General features: G+C 51.0%; 1 protein-coding gene across 3 annotated transcripts in view; it reads right to left on the reverse strand.

The window, feature by feature from the left end:
- The window catches only part of si:dkey-205h13.2, a 367,663-nt gene that overhangs the window by 233,797 nt on the left and 109,673 nt on the right, over nucleotides 1-24,193 (reverse strand). For all 3 annotated transcript variants that reach the window (XM_038773572.1, XM_038773573.1, XM_038773571.1), the window contains exons 13-16: nucleotides 13,433-13,607; nucleotides 13,233-13,330; nucleotides 10,129-10,303; nucleotides 9,925-10,022 (exon numbers count right to left, since the gene is read on the reverse strand). In XM_038773572.1, the coding sequence (XP_038629500.1) occupies nucleotides 9,925-10,022; nucleotides 10,129-10,303; nucleotides 13,233-13,330; nucleotides 13,433-13,607 (546 nt within the window). The remainder of the gene's footprint in view (nucleotides 1-9,924; nucleotides 10,023-10,128; nucleotides 10,304-13,232; nucleotides 13,331-13,432; nucleotides 13,608-24,193) is intronic.

A 24,193-nucleotide genomic window follows, 5' to 3' on the forward strand; every position in this document is an offset into this window, starting at 1 on the left:
TCTCCTATCCACTCGTAGGATCTCTCTTACCAGTCGGTCCGTTTCTGCCCTTTCCGTCCTGCCCTGTGAGCCCGGATTGAGATCAGATCTCCTCTCACCACTGCCTTCAGCGCTTCCCAGACCACCGCTACTGAGACCTCCCCCGTGTCGTTTACCTGCAGGTAGTTCAGCATGCACTTCCTCAACCTCTCGCGGACCGCTTCATCCACCAACAGCCCCACATCCAATCTCCATTGCAGGCGCTGCTTCCTATCCATACTGACCTGCAGGTCCACCCAGTGCGGAGCATGGTCCGAGATTGTAATCGCCGAATAACCCGTGTCCACCACCCCCACCAACAGGGCCCTGCCCACAACAAAGAAATCTATCCGGGAATACATCTTGTGAACGTGGGAGAAGAAAGAAAATTCCTTGGCTCTCGGCTTCTAAAATCTCCACGGATCCACCCCCCTCTGCAATCTGCTCCATGAACCCTTTCAGCTCATTTGCCATTGTGGCACCTTGTCTGTTCTCGAACATGACCGGCCCAGGCCTGGATCAATAACCGTGTTGAAATCCCCACCCATAATCAGCCTGTGCAAATCCAGGACTGGAATCTTCCGCAGTACCCTCTTTATAAAATCCCCATCGTCCCAATTTGGCCCGTATACGTTGACCAGCACTACCTTCATCCCCTGCAGCCTGCCACTAACCATGATAAATCTACCTCCCACATCCAAGACTATCCTCCCTGCCTCAAACGCCACTCACTTGTTGATCAAAATCGCAGCCCTCCTTGTCTTTGAGTCCAGCCCCGAGTGGAAATCCTGACTAACCCAACCTTTCCTCAACCTGACCTGATCCACTACTTCAAGATGTGTCTCCTGCAGCATCACCACGTCCGCTTTCAGTCTCCTCAGGTGCGCAAACACACGAGCCCTCTTCACCGGCCCATTTAGCTCCCGGACATTCCAGGTGACCAGCCTAGTTGGGGGGTAAAGTGCCCCCCGTCGGTCAGCCATCACCTTTCTTGGGCCCGCTTCTAGCCCATGCGCCGCACCTCCTCCACCCCGCCACGGAGCGGCCCCCATCCCCGGCCCCTCAATGACCTTCCAACAAAGTCCCCCCCCGCCCCCTCTAGCAAAACTACTCTATGTCCCAACCCAGCTAATATACTAAGCATATACACACCCCCCACTGTGGTTCCGTGAGCTAGCTCACCCAGCTAGCTTGTTGACCTCCGGCGCCAAGAAGTCTCGCACCCATTGTTCCCTTGCTCCCCTCTCCCCACTCCTGTAAACAAGTTCCCTCATTTAACAATCCCCAAACAAACACCCAGCAGCACAAAAACACAAAGAAAAAAATCACCACCCATCGAAACTCAGACAGGCCCGTCTCCATCCCACCAAAGTACACAACAGTGTAAACACCCAAGGCAAAACACTAAAGGAACGCTACCAATATCTACCCGAAAAAATGAACCAAAACCGAAATGGAAAATCGATTCGCTTCTTCCCCCCTTCCGTTTCCCCTAAACAGAGCTCCAAAAAAAAAGACTGATACCAAGCAATACGAGAAAACATAGTTAATTTTCACAACAGAAAGATTAAAAAAAAACTGAAACCCCACCAACCTTCCAAGGGGGAGAGAAGATAAACAAATAAACCCCCCCCCCAGAGAAAAACAGAAAGAGAAAAAGGGCCCCAATATAGGCCAAAATATTGTCAAAGAATCCAAAAGTTCTCAAGCTCCCACCAGTCCTTTTCTTTTTGCATAGTCCAACGCCTCATCGGGCGACTCAAAATAATTATGTTGGTCTTCATGCATAACCCACAGGCGCACCGGATACAGCAGACCAAACTTCACCTGCTTCTTAAAGAAAATCGCCTTGACTTGGTTGAAGCCTGCCCTCTTCCTCGCCACCTCCACGCTCAGGTGCTATTCTCCCACTTGCAACTCCGCGTGCACTTGGCCCACCGTAGAATACATTCCTTGTCCAGGAACCTGTGGAATCTCACCAGCATCGCCCTCGGAGGATCCCCCACCCACGGCTTCCTGGCAAGCGCCCAATACGCCCTGTCCACCTCCAGCGGTCGGTGGGATCCCCCTCCCCCAGCAACGTTTTGAACATACCTGCCATGTATGCTCCAGCATCAGCTCCCTCCGGAAGACGAACAATTCTTAGGTTGTGTCGGCGGGACCGGTTCTCAAGGTCTTCCACCTTCTCAAAGAGCCATTTCTGCTGTTCTCAAAGCTCCACAGCTGTTTGGTGCTTCTCTTATTCCAGCTGCGCCTTCTCCACCTTCTAAATCGCCCGGTCCTGGGCGTCCAGTCTGCTTTCCAGGCGATCCATTGACTCCTTGATCGGGTCCAGGCATTCCCACTTCTGTCTGACGATGCCATCCTGAATGGCCTGCATCACTGGGTCCATTGCACGCTGTGCTGCCACTTCAAGGGTCGTCCCTTGGCCATACTGTCTCCCGTTACAGCTTCAACAACTGGCTTCTTGTTTCTGCCCTTTCGCACACTTCTGATTCTTTTATCCATAAACCAATGCGAGGAAACAGTGCCCAGCTGCCGCAGCCTACAAATCTTCCAATTAAAACCAAAGAAATGTCCGGGGGAAAGGTCCAAAAGTCCAACCAGAGCGGGAGCCACCAAATGTGCGACTTACTCCTCCAGACCGCCACCAGAAGTCCTCCCGGGAACATCAATGATAGTTACATCTTGCAGCGCCCATAGATCTCAGCCATTTTCGAGGTAGCCGATGGCACCAATGTGGTGGGCCCAAACACCCGCTGAGACTCATTACATTGAAGCTTGCGTATCAACGCGTAGATTGGTCATGCATGCTCAAGATGCGGTTCTGGTACCTGGACAGGTGGGAGTAGTCCTCCAAACAGCTCCCAGAGAGTGTCCCGGATCATAATCCGCACGGTAGCATTGTGGATAGCACAATTGCTTCACAGATCCAGGGCCCCAGGTTCGATTCCAGCTTGTGTCACTGTCTGTGCGGAGTCTGCACATCCTCCCCGTGTGTGCGTGGGTTTCCTCCGGGTGCTCCAGTTTCCTCCAACTGTCCAAAGATGTGCAGGTTAGGTGGATTGGCCATGCTAAATAGCTAGTATGTTTTCTGTATTCTCAAAGTGTTATAACCCCCACAAAACCCATGGGGATGGCCCAATTGATCTCACCGTGGGGCTCATGCAATTTGTGCTCCCGCTGAGGGGCAGTGGCCCCCAACAGCGGGCTCGTTAATTTCCCAAGGTAAAAGTCGACACAAGAAGGAGCCCGCAAGTCAGGATTGGTCCTGCTGGGACTTGGAGTGTTGCTTCGTTGTTACATTTCCTAACTGTGAGTAGTACATAAACTACTTTTGACACTTTTTAGGCGCTCCACATTGACTACAATACAGCGTAACCGCATTGCAAAAGTATTTAATTGGCTGGAAAATGCTCTGGGGTGCAGTGAGATTATACAATACCTTTCTCATCCAATTAACGTGTAAAGTTGGAAAGTAGCGTCAGGTAAATCAGCCTAATTTCAGTTGAATGTATTACAGTAGCAATGAGAAAGAGGCAGGATTCTCCATTTGGGAGATGATATTCTGCTGGATCTGAATCGCGGGGAATTTGTGCTCCCCCTGGCAGCACTGTGCAGTTAAAATTCAGGTGATGTAAATAGGCCAGCACATTGCCCGCAAACAACCCATCGATTCTTGGCCTCGCTAGTGAATGATTTGCTGGAGTCGGGATTTGTATTAAAAAGCATGACAGGCTGAAGCAGCTTTTAAGCGCTCCACCCACCATAGGCTGTCTTTCCAGTCAAAAGGATGGCTGTACGTGGGGGTGTCAACAACTGCCCAACGGTGTCCAGCCATCTTCAGATGCATTTGATGGTGCCGACAATGTGTGGCATCCAGGCCAACAATGAAAGGGTGGCGTTTGCAGTGGAGTCCTGGGCAAGATGTCAGAGCCATGTGTTAGGACGTCCAGTCTTGGGGCAATCTGTGCAGTCGATGGCCGAGGCTCAGGACAGGGGACTCCAGTCGCGACAGACATGTTCCAGGCCCACATCGACATTACTGCGGCGCTCCAGAGTGTGGCTCATTCTCAAAGGGTCATGGATGAGGGTATCGAGAGCATTGGCCAGTGCTGTCATAGAAGAACATGTCACAGGCACAGAGGAACATGTCTGAGGCTGTGTGGGACATGTCTCACTCACTGAGGGATGTGTCCCAGTCTCAGCACTCCATGGCTGTAGACATCGAGACTATGGTTCAGATTAGGGCGAGCCTCCAGGACTGGCAGTGCAAGGTGATGGTGGCGTCTGGAGCTCACTTCAGCTTCATCACCATCCCATGGAGTAGCCCAGATGTCATCGAACACACCTAGGAAGGAGGAAGTGATGATGCCAGTGCTGGTATCTCCTACAGGAGAGATTATAGAACACCTCAGCCATTCCGAATCCTGCCCTCCACCCGGCACTGGCACATCTCATGGGCAGAAGCAGAATCGGCTGACACGTCGTCACCTTGGACACCCGAAAGACTGCCTCCACTTCTAATGTGCTGTTTGGGGTAACACCTAGAAGGAGAGGTAGGCCAAACAATATCAAGGAAGATTGATGAGACTTAAGTTGGCAATGATGTTTCACCATTGAACATCATCACCGTGAAACACTGAACCACCAGTCCGACATGCGTGTGACCTCTGTTTGACATGTGTGAAGAATGGGCTGGGTATTGTGTATTTGGCGGGTGGAAAAGGTGGCGGATGGGGTGAGGGGATGGGGGGGAGTAAGGGGAGGAGGGGATGGGGGAGGCGGTGGAGGCTGTGGTGGGACAGGACACCCATGATGCATGAATGTCCCACATGGTGACACCCTCACCAAGAAGTGGCAGGGCACGGGGGCAGCAGTGTGAGCCTGCCTTGTATAGCAGCAACCCCAGTGAGTGACCCCTAACCATTCACCATCTCCCGGAATTCCCCCATCCTCCCACCAAAATATATAGGCCTGTGAGAAGGATTTGCCAGCACTCATGCAGGGATCACCCGGGCGGATAGTGATATGTTATCATAAGCACAGGAACATAGAACATAGAACACTACAGCGCAGTATAGGCCCTTCGGCCCTCGATGTTGTGCTGACCTGTGAAACCATCTGAAGCCGATCTGACCTACACTATTCCATTTTCATCCATATGTCTATCCAGTGACCACTTAAATGCCCTTAAAGTTGGCGAGTCTACTACTGTTGCAGGCAGGGCGTTCCACACCCCTACTACTCTCTGAGTAAAGAAACTGCCTCTGATATCTGTCCTATATCTATCACCCCTCAATTTAAAGCTATGTCCCCTCGTGTTGGTCATCACCATCCGAGGAAAAAGACTCTCACTGTCCACCCCATCTAACCCTCTGACTATCTTATATGTCTCTATTAAGTCACCTCTCAGCCTTCTCCCCTCTAACGAAAACAACCTCAATTCCCTGAGCCTTTCCTCGTAAGACCTTCCCTCCATACCAGGCAACATCCTAGTAAATCTCCTCTGAACCCTTTCCAAAGCTTCCACATCCTTCCTATAATGTGGTGACCAGAACTGCACGCAGTACTCCAGGTGCGGCCGCACCAGAGTTATGTACAGCTGCAGCATGACCTTGTGGTTCCGAAATTCAATCCCCCTGCTTATAAAGGCTAGCACACCATATGCCTTCTTAACAGCCCTATTAACCTGGGTGGCAACTTTCAGGGATTTATGTACCTGGATGCCGAGATCTCTCTGTTTATCTACACTAACAAGAATCTTGCCATTAGCCCAGTACTCTGCATTCCTGTTACTCCTTCCAAAGTGAACCACCTCACACTTTTCCGCATTAAACTCCATCTGCCACCTCTCAGCCCAGCTCTGCAGCTTATCTATGTCCCTCTGTATCCTATAACATCCTTCAGCACTATCCACAACTCCACCGACCTTCGTGTCATCTGCAAATTTACTAACCCATCCTTCTACACCCTCTTCCAGGTCATTTATAAAAATGACAAACAGCAGTGGCCCCAAAACAGATCCTTGCGGTACACCACTAGTAACTGAACTCCAGGATGAACATTTGCCATCAACCACCACCCTCTGTCTTCTTTCAGCTAGCCAACCGCTAAATCACCTTCAATTCCATACTTCCTTATTTTCTGCAATAGCCTACCGTAGGGAACCTTATCAAACGCCTTACTGAAATCCATATACACCACATCAACAGCTTTACCCTGATCCACCTGTTTGGTCACCTTCTCAAAAAACTCAATAAGGTTTGTGAGGCATGACCTACCCTTCACAAAATCGTGTTGACTATCGCTGATCAACTTGTTCTTTTCAAGATGATTATAAACCCTATCTCTTATAACCTTTTCCAACATTTTACTCACAACCGAAGTAAGGCTCACAGGTCTATAATTACCAGGGTTGTCTCTACTCCCCTTCTTGAACAAGGGGACAACATTTGCTATCCTCCAGTCTTCCGGCACTATTCCTGTCGACAAAGACGACATCAAGATCAAGGACAAAGGCTCTGCAATCTCCTCCCTGGCTTCCCAGAGAATCCTAGGATAAATCCCATCTGGCCCAGGGGACTTATCTATTTTTACACTTTCCAAAATTGCTAACACCTCCTCCTTTTGAACCTCAATTCCATCTAGCCTGGTCGACTGAACCTGAGTGTTCTCCTCGACAACATTGTCTTTCTCCAGTGTAAACACTGACGAAAAATATCCATTTAACGCTTCCCCTATCTCCTCTGATTCCACACACAACTTTCCACTACTATCCTTGATTGGCCCTAATCTTACTCTAGTCATTCTTTTGTTCCTGATATATCTATAGAAAGCCTTAGGGTTTTCCTTGATCCTATCCGCCAATGACTTTTCGTGTCCTCTCCTCGCTCTTCTTAACTCTCCCTTTAGGTCCTTCCTGGCTAACTTGTAACTCTCAAGTGCCCTAACTGAGCCTTCATGTTTCATCCTAACATAAGCCTTCTTCTTCCTCTTGACAAGTGCTTCAACTTCCTTAGTAAACCACGGTTCCCTTGCTCGACAACTTCCTCCCTGCCTGACAGGTACATACTTATCAAGGACACGTAGTAGCTGTTCCTTGAAAAAGCTCCACATTTCGATTGTACCCATCCCCTGCAGTTTCCTTCCCCATCCTATACATCCTAAATCTTGCCGAATAGCATCATAATTACCTTTCCCCCAGCTATAATTCTTGCCTTGCGGTATATACCTATCCCTGCCCATTGCTAAAGTAAACATAACCGAGTTGTGATCACTATCACCAAAGTGCTCACCTACATCTAAATCTAACACCTGGCCGGGTTCATTACCCAGTACCAAATCCAATGGCCCTTGTTGGCCTGTCTACATACTGTGTCAGAAAACCCTCCTGCACACACTGCACAAAAACTGACCCATCTATAGTACTCGAACTATAGTATTTCCAGTCAATATTTGGAAAGTTAAAGTCCCCCATAACAACTACCCTGTTACTCTCGCTCCTGTCGAGAATCATCTTTGCAATCCTTTCCTCTACATCTCTGGAACTATTCGGAGGTCTATAGACAACTCCCAACAGGGTGACCTCTCCTCTACTGTTCCTAACCTCGGCCCATACTACCTCAGTAGACGAGTCCTCAAGCGTCCTTTCTACCGCCGTAATACTTTCCTTGATTAACAATGCCACACCCCCCCCCTTTTACCATCTTCTCTGTTCTTACAGAGACATCTAAATCCTGGAACCTGCAACAACCATTCCTGTCCCTGCTCTACCCATGTCTCCGAAATCGCCACAACATCGAGATCCCAGGTACCAACCCATGCTGCAAGCTCACCCACTTTATTCCGGATGCTCCTGGCGTTGAAGTAGACACACTTCAAACCAGCGTCCTGCTTGCCGGTGCCCTCTTTCGAACATTTAACCCTATCCCTGACCTCACTACTCTCAACATCCTGTACACTGGGACTACAATTTACAATACAGGAGTCAGACTTTGTCAAACAATGATTAGAACAGAGCTCATCTCACAGCAAGTTGTCATCATCCTGCATCCCACGGACAAGGCGGCTTATTCTGTCAACCCAGGGACAACACCGTGATGCTGAAATGACGCTCGGAGAGAGGAGCTGTGGTAGTGGGAGGAAGTGGCAGGGGGAAGATGGAATATAGGACAGAGAGAACAAGAAGGCGTGAGGGAAAGGGTGTGAGGTTCAGGAGAAGGAGGATTCTGAGTGGGAGGGGGATGGTGGGAAGTTGGTGGGGAGAGAAGAGGTGGGAATGAAGTTGGTGGGAAGAGAAGAGGTGGGACAGGGTGGCAGGGCTGCCGGTAGCCAGGCCCCCTAGTTGGTAAATTGGGAGGTGCTGACGTTGTCTCATGTGTGGCAACCCTGGATCACACATTGGGTGGCCTGCCATGCTAGCTCAAGCTTCACACCGAGATCCTCCTGGACCTCATCCTTGTCCTCCTCGTCAGATGAGGCCTGACATTTTTATTTCGCCTCCAGCATGCCCTCCTATAGGGGCTATTGTGGGTGGGCAGCATGCTACTCTGCCGGCGGATAGCGGCCGGTTGAGTGAGGAGGGTGTAGGGTTGGTGGGGTGGAGGGTGAAATGCGGGGATGGAGGGTGGGATGCGGGATTGGTGCGGTGTAATGTAGGTTTGTGGGGTGGGGGCACCCATATAGTTGGTGTCACTCTCCACAGCCACAGGCCACGGTGGCCGGTCATTGGGGTGCACAGCAAGATGGTTGTATTGCAGGACGCGGTAATGGAGGTCCGTGTCTGAGTGCTCCGGTCCGGTGAGGGGCACCCGGAACCCACAGCCCATCTTCTGCGCCTGGTAGACATGCCCTCCCGACCTCCCAGCCAGCCCTGCCAGTGGCAGGACGGTCATGCCTTTGCATGTCTTACCTCCTCACTCTCCCTCAGCGGCCACGGCGCCTGGTTCCTATTTTTTAAGACCACAAGTGAACCTCGCTTTCGGTATTTCCTCCCTGCGGAGGCGGAGCATTGTGGCGGCCTCGGAAAATATTGGGCAAGTCAGGGCGGCGTGGTAGCATTGTGGATAGCATAATTGATTCACAGCTCCAGGGTCCCAGGTTCGATTCCAGCTTGGGTCACTGTCTGTGTGGAGTCTGCACATCCTCCCCGTGTCTGCGTGGGTTTCCTCCGGGTGCTCCGGTTTCCTCCCACAGTCCAAAGATGTGTAAGTTAGGTGGATTGGCCATGATAAATTGCCCTTAGTGTCCAAAATTGCCCTTAGTGTTGGGTGGGGTTACTGGGTTATGGGGATAGGGTGGAGGTGTTGACCCTGGGTAGGGTGTTCTTTCCAAGAGCCGGTGCAGACTCGATGGGCCGAGAGGCCTCCTTCTGCACTGTAAATTATGTGATCTAAGTCCTGCTAATGATATGCAGACGATGTTTACTGTACATGCAGAGTAGAACTCATTGACACTGCTGTCAAGGCACCGGAGCATGGCATTCTGGGGGGCTCCTGGTGCCAGCAAAGATTTCTCACGACTATTCTCTGCCCAATTGTCATTCCCGATTTCGGTGTCAGCCGACCGAGAATCCCACCCAATATCTCTTGCAGTAAGGTAACTTTGATTAGAATCCCTGAGTCTTGGGTCCTTTTGTAATTTTAATATTTACTCATGGAATTTGAGCATCGCTGTGGGTAACACTTGTTGGCTATCCTTAATTGCATAACAGTGGCTCAATTAAAATGTTAATATACAGTTTTGCTAATATAAAATCCTCAATGTTTAATATTTCACTGATGCCATTCAATCTACCAAGAGACTGAAACCATCTTATTTAAACATCAACAAAACTTCAGCATTTTTCTTTCAAATTGAAAGGTGCGATCAATAAATCAATGTTTACAAATGGCCAGTACTTACAAAAATATTCAGGACAGGTAAAGCGTATTCTGTAATCTTCACAGCTCTCATCTTGTTGTTCTTTATTCACACATACAAATCCAGTTGAAATGTTGCACCTGTTTAATACAGAATGTGTGACATAGTTACATAAACAATCCATACGATTGAAAATAACATGCCACTGTCAAGATGTCAAGATGGATGGCAGACATTGTTATTTACTCAGGGATTTTGTCTCCTGTGCTTGAGGCGGGCATTCCTGATGTTGTCTCCACTTCACAGGCAGTCGGGTTATTGCAGATCTGATCAGGGTATTGTTTCCGGAGATTCACAAGATCTTCATAATCCCCTTTCCCTGATGGGTTATCGCGGTCAAACCACTCGGTTTTGCAGTTGCCTGAATTATGGAACAAACAAAAAACTCACTGTGAGTAACATCGCTCAGATAGAATTGAAGGTTTCGATTTAATTGAGGAAGAATAGAAAGAGAGAAAGAGAAAAAGTATTGACAATCGGTCTCTTTCTGCAGTATTGACCAATGTAAAATTTAATAGCACAGCATAATTATTGATTTCAACTTTTGATTGCTGGGGGAGACTAAATAAAGTGAATGAAATCAATGACCTGGCATCAAATATCTTCCTGTACCCTACGAAAGAATAACCAGCTGGATTCTCTGTTCCTGAGATGAAGTATTGACTCTGGGGCAGGATTTGTGGAGTTTTACGACAGCAAAACTGGCGCTGCACCTGGACCGATTCAACAACAGTTAATGGGCTCGCACCGGCGCCACGTGAAACACCATTGATTCCAATGAGGAATGGCGCAGAATTCGCTGAGACCGTGATTGGCATTTAGGAGGCTGACTAGCTGCAGTCACAAATAGACACTGCACTTCCCACACACCATCCCAGTCAACAAGATGGCAGCAAGACACACGGCCCTGAGGTCCTCCCCCTGTGTGCGTGGGTTTCCTCCGGGTGCTCCGGTTTCCTCCCACAGTCCAAAGATGTGCGGGTTAGGTGGATTGGCCATGCTAAATTGCCCATAGTGTCCTAATAAAAGTAAGGTTAAGGGGGGGGGGGGGGGGGGGGGGGGTTGTTGGGTTACGGGTATAGGGTGGATACGTGGGTTTGAGTAGGGTGATCATGGCTCGGCACAACATTGAGGGCCGAAGGGCCTGTTCTGTGCTGTACTGTTCTGTGTTCTATGTTCACTGATGCGGAACTGGAGATCCTGCTAGATCCCGTGGAGGAGAGACGGGCAACGATGTATCCCGGAGTGGGAAAGAGGCTTTGAACCGCCGCCGTTAGCCGGGCCTGGGCGTAGGTTGCAGAGGTGGTCAGTGTTATGGGCCAGCAGTGCCCATAGCGCTCCTCAGAGCGGCCAGGTGAGTAGGCAGCACTGTGCCCCTGGCACCAACCCCCGCCCCACACACTAACACACCCCCCCATCTCCCATCCGGAGGCGGGCGAACCATCAATCTGCACCAACTGCCGGCACCCATACCGGCTACCATGGCCGGGTGACCATGCCACTGAAGCCACCAGCTGCCCACCCCCTGGGCTGCATACGTGAGGCTAAATCAGGCACCATGGCGAACGTAAGGGTAAACCGGGCTCGATCAGAATATTTTAGTCTGTGTTAGGGGATGGGACAGGAGTTTCCACACTCCCCGCTACTGTTTGCCCTGGCCATAGAACCTTTCGCAATGGCACTGCGAACATCGAACATTTGGCGGGGGATAGTGAGGGAGGAGGGAGGGGTGGAGCATAGGGTCTTGCTCCATGTGAACAATTTGCTCTATTATATAACAGACCCATTGGGGGGATTGCAGGAATTATGGGGATATTGGAGGAATTTAGTCGGTTTTCAGGTTAGAAACTGAATATGGGTAAGAGTGAGGTTTTTGCGATGCAGGAGGGGGGCAGGAGAGGGGACTGAGAGAGATGTCGTTCAAAGTGGTGGGAGGGAGTTTTAGGTGCCTGGGGATTCAAGTGGCAAGGGACTGGGGTCAGCTTCATAAACTAAATTTGGGCAGGTTGAGCAAATGAAGGGGACTTCCGTAGGTGGGACGTGCTCCCGCTGTCATTAGCAGGGAAGGTACAGACTGTGAAGATGACAGTCCTCCCGAGATTGCTGTTTGTGTTTCAGTGTCTTCCAATTTTCATTCCTCAGGCTTTTTTAAGAAGATGAATGCAGCGATCTCGCGTTTTATATGGGCCGGGAAAGCCCCGAGGGTGAAGAAGGTCCTTCTTGAGCGGGGGCACGCGAAGGGGGCCTTGGCCCATCTAAACTTTATTAATTATTACTGAATGCATTGATGTCGCTGTTGTGTCACTGGAGAATTGCGATTTGGCGTGAACTCGGTGCCACCACGATTTTCGTGTCAGAACCGATTCTCCGCCCAATCGCCTTTCCCGATTTCTGCGTGGCAGATGGAGAATCCCGCCCGATGTGTTCATTCCTAAGTGGAATTTAATGCTGTTTTTGGAATGGAGTGATTCACATTCACGGCTAACATCAGAGGTACTCAAGTTAGCTGCAGCTTGCATTGCTGAAGAAATGACAGTCCATCTGTTTTCTAGCCGAAATTTGACATAATAATAATCTTTATTATTGTCACAAGTAGGCTTACATTAACACTGCAATGAAGTTACTGTGAAAATCCCCATTTGCCAGTTACAGAAGGAAATGTCTTAGAACTGGCTGATAATGCAGTGGCTCAAGGTACCAATGCATTGTTATAAAGCAAAAGTCCTTGTGCACAATATTTTGCTCATGTTCAATTCAACACCAATACTGGAATGATATAAATCCTACAGTGTTGAAGGGGACTATTCGGCCCATCTATTCTGCACTGACCCTCTGAAAGAGCACCCCATCTACGTACAATCCTTGACCATAACTCCACCTAATCTGCACCTTTTTGGACATTAAGGGGCAATTTAGCAGGCCAAGCCACCTAATCTGCACATTTTTGGACTGTGCGAAGAAAGCGGAGCACCTGGTGGAAACCGGCACAGACAAAGGGAGAAATGACAAACTTCACACAGTCACCGAAGGCCATAATTGAATCCGGGTCCTTGGCCCTATGAAGACAAACTACTAACCAATGTGTTACCGTGCCGCCAGATTATCACCTTGTTTTCTCAAATTCATTGACGGAATGTGGCCGTCGCTGGCTAGGCCAGCATTTATTCCCCAGAGCTAGTTGCCCTTGCGCCTTTTAAACATACAGCAAAACTCTAGCTTTGAATGCAAAAACCTTTCAAATTGGTAACTAGCAGTCAATAAATCAATCATGATATATGTCCAGTACTTACAAAAAGATTCAGGACAAGTAAATCGTATTCTGTAATCTTCACATTTTCCATCTTTTTGCTCTGCATTCACACAAGCAAATCCAGAAGAAACACTGCACCTGTTTAATTCAGAATAGGGAAGTATGTTAATGTAATTGGTAAAACTATTCTTTGAAATAAGATGACAGTATCAAAATAAGCTGAAAGGAATCATTATTTACTGAGGGATGTTATCTTCGGTATTTAAGGCGGAAATTCCAGTTATTGTCTCCACTTCACAGGCAGTCGGGTTACCGCAGATCTGATCGGGATATTCTTTCCGGAGATTTGCAAGATCTTCATAATCACCATTCACTGATGGGTCATCACGGTCAAACCATTGGGTTTTACAGTTGCCTGAATCGTGCAACAAACAAAATCTATGCTTTCAGTAGTACTTTTGAAGATGGAATAGAGATGTGACATAGTGATATAGCAGAAGTAGAAAAGCTTTAATATTCTATGACTGGAGCTCACCTAGCTAGAAAGAATATAATTACCTGTATCACCTTCAGATGTTCCATCTCTGACACTTTGCTTCCTTGACCTTTATATTGCCATTTCTAGGGATAGACTAGTATCCATTACAACCCCACTGATCCCATAGCTACCTCGCCCACAGCTCTTTACACCCCACATCCTGTAAGGACTCCATTACATTCTCCCAGTTCCTTTGCCTCCGTTTCATCTGTTCCGATGATGTCACTTTCCAAAACGGTGCTGCTGATGTCTTCATTCTTCCTGAAGCGTGGTTTCCCACCATTATAGTCGACAGTGCTCTCAACCGTGTCCAACCTATCTCCCGCACCTCTGCCTTCACCCTCTCTCCTCCCTCCCAGAACCAGGATTGGGTCCCCCTTGTCCTCACTTTTCGCCTCACCAGTTTCCACATGCAAACAATTATTCTCTGACAGTTCCGACAACTCCAGCATGATGTCACGACCAAACACATCTTCTCCTCACTCCCCCTGTCAGCATTCCACAGGGACCCTTTCCTGCGGGATACCCTGGTCCACACCCAAAACCTCACCCTCTTCCCACAGCACCTTCCCATGCAGTCTCAGAAGGTGTAATACCTGCCCCTTTACCTCCTCCCTCCTCACCATCCAAGGACCTAAACATTCTTTTCAAGTGAGGCAGCACTTCATGTGCGCCCCTTTCAATCTTGTCTCTTGCGTTTACTGCTCCCAATGCAGTCTACATTGGAGAGACCAAACAGACTGGGTGACCACTTTGCAGAACACCTTTGGCCTGCTGAATTCTTCCAGTAAAGCCCAACATAAAATGGAGAAACAGCACCTCATCTTCCGATTAGCATTGACCTAGATACCAAAAATGGTGAGTACACTCTGCCAATCAACCCAAAGTTCGCTACACTAGCATTTGGGAAATGTGCCAAAATTGGGAGTGCTGGCACAAGACTAGTAGGCAGCTGACTGACAGAGTCATAGTCAGTGAATCATATACGAAAGCCAATGTCTTAAAATCCCCCATCACCATTCCTGGATATGTTAATACAATTGCGAGGAAGTGGCCCTGGTAGTCCTCAATATTGACTGCAAACTTCATAAAATCTCAAGGTATCAAAATTAAGCATGGGCTGGGAAATCTCTGGAATACGCTGCCCTCTTCAGCTAATAAATCAGGACTCCTCTATGTTGAACGTCATTCTGAGTAAGCACAGAATATAATCAGGATGGGGGATTTCAATGTCCATAGCTACTGCGGCTCAGGGGCAGCATCACTGACTGCATCCTGAACAATATACCTGACAGACTGTGCACATGGCAAGTGTGAGAGAACCAAGGCAATAGAGAAACGTATTTCGCTTCACCTTGTCATGTGAGAGTGCCTTTAAGGAATGGGTGTTTATAAATGGGTGTGTATATAAATATCTGGAGTGAGAGTACCTTTAAGTAATGGGTATTTATTACTGCAATGATGTCAGATAGTGGGTGGATCTGGGCTATCAGCTTTTTACTTTCGCTTTAGGCTTTTTGCTGCAGGGTGGGTTTGGTTTCATTTTAGTTTTGGAGTAGCTGAAATCACAGCAGGATGTGTATGAATCTTTGCAAGCTTATCAATGTTCATTTGGGATTTTCAAAGTGGTAACTGCTCTCAATAGTGAATTTAAACCTGATCTTTGTGTTAAAAGGGCCTTTTGTCTTCTGAATGTTGTTTGGGAATGTATTAAGGATTACTTAGTGTTGTATTCTTTGGGAGTTGTATTTGAATTGATGGTTGCTAAGATGTTCACTGTATGTTTTAGAAAGGTTAACTTGATTTCATAGAATAAGCATTGTTTTGCTTTAAAAAATACTTTGCGATTTCTGCTGTACCACACCTGTCAAGTGGACCGTGTGCTCCCCATACCACAATCAAGTAAAAGTTGCGGATCAGGTGAACTCCATGATACACTTTGGGGTTCTCCAAACCCTGACCCACAACAACCTTCCTCAGTTAATCTGTAACAGAAGAATCTGTCCATGAAATATTGGTAGGGGTGACCACTGCAAAACTTTGTGGGGACACTGAGGATTCCACCCATCATTTTGTGTGGCACTACAATGCTCAGTACCATTCATGACTCCTCAGAATCTGAAGCAGTCCATACCCACATGCATTAGGACCCGAAAAACATTCAGGCCTGGGCTGATAAATGGCAAGCAAGTAACATTCATGCTTCCAGACAATAAACATCTCAAACAAAATACATCCATTCAAGTGTCCTAGACATACAGCAGCATCATCATTTCTGAATCTCCAACCATCAATATCCAGGGGGCGGTCACGATTGATCAGAAACTGAACTGGACCAACCATGTAAATACCATAGCTACAAGACAAGATCAGATGTTAAAAAGCTTGTCTTCCCCTCCATCTGCAAGGCACAGATGAAGACTGATGGTATAGTCTCCATTTTCCTGGATAAGTACAGCTCCATCAACACCCCAGGGCTCAGTACCATCCTAGACAAAGCAGCATGCTCAATCAGAACCCCATCCACGATCTTAAAAATTCACTCTGCTCCAGTTTTGCACTGTAGCGGGCAGCACAGTGGAGCAGTGGGTTAGCCCTGTAACCTCACGGCGCCGACGTCCCAGGTTCGATCACGGCTCTGGGTCACTGTCCGTGTGAAGTTTGCATATTCTCCCCATGTTTGCATAGGTTTGCCCCCACAACCCAAAGGTGTGCAGGGTAGGTGGATTGGCCACACTAAATTGCCCTTTAATTGGAAAAAATTAATTGGGTGCATTAAATTTTTTTTTAAATTTTTTTTAAAGTAGCACTGTAGCATTGCCCAATCCCGCAACCTCTACACCTAACATGACGAGGGCAGCAGACACATGGAACATCACCATCTACAAAATACTCTCCAAGCCAAATTGATTTGGAAATATATCACTGTTTCTTCACTGTTAATCGGTCAAAAATGTGGAACTGCCTTCCAGACAGCACTGTGGCTATACCTACACCACATGGACTGCAGTAGTGCCAGATGGTCCACCATCAGCCTTTCAAAGGCAATTATGGATGAGGCAAATATTTCTAATCATGTTACTAGTGATTTTTACAATTGTTGAAAGATTACAAAGAAGAGCCACTTGCTAAGTGGGATATATCCAACAGAGAACTAGCAAGTCAAAATGGGCACCATGAGGTGCTGTGAGCCATGAGCAGCAGCAAAATTTTGTAACTAGAATCTAACCTCATGGCTCTGCTTATTCCTCTACCATTGCCGTCAAGATAAGCAATCAACTCTGGTTCCATGAGGAGCGCAGTGGACCATGCCAGGAGCCGCACCAAGCATACTTAAAAATACGATACCAACCTGGTGAAGCTCAAAATGGGGCTACATGCGTACCAAATAGCGTAAGCAGTATATAATTGAGTAACCACAGCCAACAATCAGGTTACAATGCCACAGTTCTGCCAAATCTATTCATGAATGATGGTGGCAATTAAACATATCCAGAGGAGAAAGTTCCACAAACATCTCAATGATTGTGGAACCTTGTTTGTCAGTGCAAAAGACAAGGCTGAAAGATTTGCAACCATTACATACGCTTACTAATATCCTATCTGGGAGATTTGCTAGAGTCACTCGGGAAGATTAAAACTAGTATGGTAAGGGGGTGGGAACCAGAGTGTTAGCTTAGGTGGTGTAATAACTGAAGGGGAAATAGAGAACAAAAGTAAGAGAACAACGACATCGCCCCGTCTTCTCAAACGCAGTCATCTGAAGTGTATTTGTTTCAATGCCTGAAGCATAGCAGGTAAGGCAGATGAACATAGAGCACCAATTAGTACTTGGAATTATGATGTTGTGGCTATCATAGAAATGTGGTTAAAGGAAGGGCAGGATTGGCAGCTGAACATTGGAACATAGAGATGCTTCAGGACAGGTTGAGAGGGATGTAAAAGGGGTGGGGGAGTAGCATTACTGATTCAGGAAAATATTACAGCCATGCTGCGAGAAGACACCTTTGAGGGCTCATACAATGAGGCAATCTGGATAGAGCTCAGAAAAAGGAAGGGAGCAATCACATGTTGGGGGTTTATGTACAGGCCCCCCAACTGCCAGCGGGATATAGAGGAGAAGCTAGAAAGAGAGGTTTTGAATAGGTGCAAAAGTAAGAGGGTTATTGTGGTAGGGAATTTTAACTTCCCCTGTATTGACTGGGAATCACTTCGTGCTCGGGACTTGGATGGGCCAGAGTTTGTAAGGTGTATCCAGGAAGGCATCTTGATCCAATATGTAGATAGTTCAATCAGGGAAGGGGCAGTACTGGACCTGGTGTTGGGGAATGAGCCTTGACAGGTGGTTGAGGTTTCAGTCGGGGAACATTTTGGGAGCAGCGACCACAATTCTGTATGTTTTAGGGTACTTTTGGATCGGGATGAGGGTGACCCTCGCGTTAAGGTGCTAAACTGGGGAAAGGCAACTTAAGATAACGTGAGACAGGAATTGAAGAATTGGGATTGGGTGTGGCTGTTGGAGGGTAAATCAACATCGGACATGTGGGAGTCTTTCAAGCAACATTGATTAGGATTCAGGAAAGTCACTGACCTTAGAGAACGAAGGTTAAGTATGGGAAATCTAGGGAGCCTTGGATAACAAGGGATTTTGTGAACCTCATTAAAAAGAAAAATGAGGCTTTTGTATGGTTTAGAAGGGTGGGGACAGTCAAAACCTTTGAGGAGTATAAAGAAAGTACGAAGGGCGAAATTCTCCGCACCCGCGGAAAGTCGCAAAACCGTCGTAAAAATCGGGACCGTTTTACGACGGTCGCGAAGGCTTCATTTCCCGACGGATTCACTTCCTGGAAATGGGCTAGTAGCGCGGCCGCGTCAATTACGTGCGTGATGACGACGGAACGCGATGACGACACGAACCCGCCCATGTGACGCCGCCCGACGCCGTAAAAAGGCGCGGGCGACCACAGAATCTGTCGGGCAGGATGTCGGAGCCGAGGAGAGCTGCTCCTCGCTTTGTAGATGCAGACGTCGAGGCGCTGCTCGATGCCGTGGAGCAGAGGAGGGGCATCATCTGCCCGCGGAGAGGGCATCGCCAACCTGCCAGCACGGTACGCCAGGCCTGGCGTGACGTGGCTGCTGCCGTCAGTGCTGTGGGGCAGACCCCTCGCTCAGCAGAGCAATGTAGGAAGAAGCTACACGACCTCACCAGGTCTGCCAGGGTAAGTGCCATGAGGGTGCCCCCTAGTCACAACCATCCCTCCCCCTTAACTGCCCGGGGGGGGGGGGGGGGGGGGGGGGGGAGAGGGATTGGGGCAGAGTTATTTGAGGGTGGTTCACAAAGTTGTCACAGACCCAGCGCTCTGGCCCCGAGGAGAGATGCAATCGTCTGATGACAACTTGCCCCCCCCAAACTGTGCCAGTATCTGAACGGACTGCTGATACCTACCGTTTTGTAATGATCTACCTATGTTCCCTCCCCCAACAGGCCAAGGCCGCTCATAACCACCGTGAGCGGCACAAGACTGGAGGGGGTTCGCCCAACATGCACCCCCTCAGCACCTTTGAACAGAGGGCACTGGACCTTGTTGGGGGGTCTGCCACCCGCGATATCGCGCAATGCGAGGTTGGCGGAACTGCAGCAAGTGAGACAACCCTCCCTGACAAACACTCACCCCTCCCCCATCCTCTGTCCCTTCACAAACCCTGCCCACTGGGACACCTCCCCCATCCTCTGTCCCTTCACAAACCCTGCCCACTGGGACACCTCCCCCATCCTCTGTCCCTTCACAAACCCTGCCCACTGGGACACCTCCCCCATCCTCTGTCCCTTCACACACCCTGCCCACTGGGACCGTCCAGCGGCCTGCCGAGCAAATCGAAATAACCCGTCTCATTCTCTTCCCTAGGACGTGATGCCGAACGACCAGGGCCGTCTGCCTCCAGACGGAGACAGGAATCTGCCGCCACCTCACCCGGGGCCTCACAACAGAGGGTGCCCGATCAGCGGGCAGCCCTATCCGCCCCAACCCAATCTGCGGACCAGGACGCACAGAGGGTTCGAAGTCCACCACCACCACCAGAAATGGCCAGGGACAACCCTCCTGTCGCTGAGCAGCCCCACACCATGGACGAGGCCCTAAGCATTGAGAGCGTCGGGCTTGCGGCACTGCTTTCTCCCACCACATCCATCATCCCAGAGACACACACCCCGGCGGGCCTATTTAGTGATGAGTCTCCTGGGGCACAGTCTGGTTGGCACATCACAGCTGAGCAGGTACAGCAGGTGGAGGTCGGAGCAACAGAGGGCCCGGACTCGCGGAGGCCAGACCAGGCCCAGGATGCAGCTGGCTCCCAGACGTTTTCAGAGTTCCTGGAGTTTCTCAACCCACCCGCACAGCCGATGCCTCAGGAAACCCAGGGAAACAATGGCGGGAGGAGGGCAGCCTTCCTGGCTCTGCAGACGCTGTTAGAGGAGTCGAACCGCGTCCAGGAGCAGGGAGTGGTGCCGCTCATGGCAGAGACCCAGTCCGACACCGCACGGGTGGCATCCGCGGTGGAGGCAATGGGTCAGGTTATGCAAGACGTTGGGGTTAATGTGCACGCGTCATCCTCGGCCCTGGACAGGGTTGCCCTCTCACAGGCAGCAATGTGCCAGAGCCAAACCGACATTGCCGGCGCCCTGCGGGCCATGGCACAGTCCCAGCAGTCGATAGCACAGTCGCAGCAGTCGGTCGCGGAGACCATCAACCGCCTGACACATGTGCTGGATGGCGTCGTGCACACACAGGTTGAGATCGCACAGTCCCTGGCGGGAATGTCTAACTCCCTGGACTCCGTCTCTGCAAACCTTCGGATCCTGGTGGATACCGTTGCAGGCCTCCAGGACTGGCAGCGCCAGGTGTCGGTGGTGCGACGGGGAACCTCCCCGCTCGCACCTCTGTCCCAAAGTGAGGCCCGGGGGCCACCGGGCTCCCCGAGGGAGGAGGAGGTTTCGGAGCCCGTCCCATTAACTCCATCACGGGACGTCCCGGAATTCTCGGCCTCCCCCCGTCCCATCCCTGGTGCATCGGGTGGGCAGCAGGCAGAGCAGGGTGGCACAATGTCACCCGAGACGCCCGCAGAGCAGCCTGGTCCATCAAGGCCGGGTCGCCCCAGGAAACGCATAGCCAAGGAGAAACGAGTCGAGGGGGGCGATTCGCAGCAATCCTCCTCCACTCCTGCTGTATCATCTGGGGATTCACTTAGACGTAGTGGTAGGGCCCGTAAGGCAACTAAGATAGACACTGAGTAAGTTGGCACGGGTGAAGGGCACAGTTTAGTTGTAGGGGCTAGGGCACCTGTAAATAATTGTTAATATTAAACGCACTGTTCCACCTTACTTGTAATACCGTGTGATTGTTCCACAGCCACAGGAATCGTGATGGTGACCGAGTGTCGCTGGGGGTGACGGGTGGTGAAACCTCGGTGCCGGGTGTGCAGTCCCTGCCCCTACCCCCCTCCCACAGCTAGCCCACGCGGGCACGTGATGGAGTGTCAGTGACGAACTCAGCGGCCACCAAGGTGGATGGTTCAGCTATTGCCATGGGTCAGACTCTCTCTAACGATTCTGAGCTCACAGCTCTTCGCAGAGCGGGCTGTCATCATTCCACATGGCACTGATCACACCCGCTGACACAGCCATCAATGTTGTGCCATACCGTCTGGACCCAGTGATAAGCGTCATGTCGAAGTGGAGCAGTGTACACTGAGGGGGGGGGGGGGGGGGGGGTTGTGGTGGTGGCAGTTGTGTGGTGACCCTCTGCATGACTAGCGATGCAGGTGGTGGTTTGGTGTTCATCGGGGACGTCACATGCGATGCGTGAACCGTGCTGCCACCAGGGCGTCGCGTGCCCGCCGTCCTTGCCGGGTCCGTCGTGCCGCCTCCTGGACATCACCAGCACCTGGGTCGTGTCTGCGTGCTGCGCCCGCCACTCCGCCAGCGTCCTCCTCCTCCTCCTCCTCCTCCTCCTCCTCTGTGCTGGCACCACTGCCACTAGCTTCTCCCTCTGCCTCCTGCAACAGGTCATCTCCCCTCTGCATCGCCATGTTGTGCAGCGCACAGCAGACCACTACAATGCGAGCGACCCTGTCGGCCTGGTACTGCAGGGCCCCTCCGGAGCGGTCCAGGCACCTGAATCTCATCTTCAGGAGGCCAAGGCAGCGCTCCACCACACCCCTGGTTGCTGCATGGGCCTCGTTGTATCGTGTTTCCGCATTGGTCTGAGGCCTCCGTATAGGCGTCATCAGCCAAGACCTCAGCGGATAACCCCTGTCACCTAGCAACCAGCCCCTCAGCCGGGGGGTACGTCCCTCAAACATCGCAGGGATGAACGACTGCGCCAGTATGTAGGAGTCATGCACACTCCCTGGGAACCTTGCACAGACGTTCATGAACCTCATGTGGGGGTCGCATACCACCTGGACATTAATGGAGTATGTCCCCCTCCTGTTTGTGAACACTTCCTTGTCCACAGCAGGCGGGCGCATGGGGACGTGAACACAGTCGATTGACCCCTGAACCCTCGGTATCCCGGCCACACTGGCAAATCCACGGGCTCGTGAGTCTTGACTTGCTTGGTCCTCGGGAAAGGTGATGTAGCGGTCCGCGATGGCATAGAGGGCGTCGGTCACATCCCGGATGCACCTGTGCACCGATGACTGGGAGATCCCAGAGACGTCCCCGCTCGGAGACTGGAAGGAGCCGGTAGCGTAGAAGTTCAGAGCGACCGTCACCTTGATGGCTACCGGGATCGCGTGTCTTCCCCCCGTTCCACGTGGGGCGAGGTGCGACAGGAGTTCGCAGATATGTATCACCGTCTGCCTACTCAGCCGGAGTCTTCTCCTGCAGGTGATGTCCGGCATTGTTAGGAAAGAGACCCGGACACGGTACACCCTCGGCTTTGGTCGTCGCCTCTGACGCCGTGGCTGCACCCTCACTCTCTCCTCTTCCTCTTCCTCTCCTCCTCCTCCTCCTCCCCCCCCCCCCCCATGCTGCTCGACGACTGGCAACTCCTCGGCCCTTCCCTCTGCTGCTGCAGCTGGCCCTGCAGCCACTGCGGGTTGTGGGTGTGGATGCTGCTGCATCTCCAAATCCAGTAGAGCGGCCCCAACCACTGCGCAGAACATAGCCGTTCTGTTCCCATGCATCGTGCTAACCTACAGAAGGGTGGTGGGAGGCAGAGAAACGGGACATGTTAGACGGACGTTAGTCGACACCTCGACAGCCGCCAGCCATGGGATACCAGTGTGTCCTGGTGGCCTGGTCGCGCTGCTGACACGCGGTCAGCCTAACCCCTGGTCACTTTCTGCATCCAACGGCCAGTAAACTATGGCCTCCTCACGGGTGCGTCAGTGGCCTGTGGCCGGAAGCCACAGGGGAACCAGCGGCCGTGTCCTCGTCACCGGCACACCATGGCATGCTGGCAGACATTTTGTTACGGGGTTGGACGGCTCACTCTCTACCTAACCCCCCCCCCCTCCGTCGCCCCCCACTGCCTCCCCCGTCTCCCCCCCACTGCACCCTCCGTCTCCCCCCCACTGCCCCCTCCGTCTCCCCCCCACTGCCCCCTCCGTCTCCCCCACTGCCCCCTCCGTCGCCCCCACTGCCTCCCCCGTCTCCCCCCCACTGCCCCCTCCGTCTCCCCCCCACTGCCCCCTCCGTCTCCCCCACTGCCTCCCCCGTCTCCCCCACTGCCTCCCCCGTCTCCCCCACTGCCTCCGCTCTGGACCCCCTCCCGTTCCCAGGGATGCCTTCCCCGTTGTGGCCAGACTCGAGCGGTACGCTGAGCGGTGCGCTGAGCGGTGCGCAGAGTGGTGCCCTGACCTCCTCCAAGCAGTCGTCAGCCAGGCCGACTGGTTGACGAATTTAAAAAGCAGGTGTGTTTCACGACGTCCAAACAGGGCGCCATGACGTCGGGACTTCGGCCCATCCGGGCCGGTGAATAGCGGGGGGGCTATCAGTGGCGATTCTGGTCGTGTCAGGGGCGGGAAGGAGGCGTTTGTCGGGAAACGCGACTCTGACATTTTGCGGGGTTCGGAGAATAGCGGGAGGGCGTCGGAACAGCGTCACCGTAAAAATTTCCGACGCCCGCTATTCTCCGAACCGTCCGGAGTCCGGAGAATCGCGCCCGAAGATACTTACACGTCAAATTAGGTGAGCTAGGAAGGGTCATGAAATGTCCTTGGCAAGTAGGATTAGGGTGAATCCCAAAGCTTTTTATTCATGTGTAAAAAGCAAGAGGGAACGGATTACCACTTAAGGACAGTGGGGGGGAATCTATATGTTGAGCCAGAGGAAATGAGCTACTAAATGAGTACTTTGCATCAGTGTTCACCAAAGAAAAAAGACTGTGGAAGTGGTTCTTGGTTAGGATCTGTGGATAGTCTTGGTCATGTTGACATCAAAAAGGAGGAGGTATTGGGTG

The sequence above is a fragment of the Scyliorhinus canicula genome, chromosome 16, assembly GCF_902713615.1.
Source record: "Scyliorhinus canicula chromosome 16, sScyCan1.1, whole genome shotgun sequence".
NCBI lineage: Eukaryota > Metazoa > Chordata > Chondrichthyes > Carcharhiniformes > Scyliorhinidae > Scyliorhinus > Scyliorhinus canicula.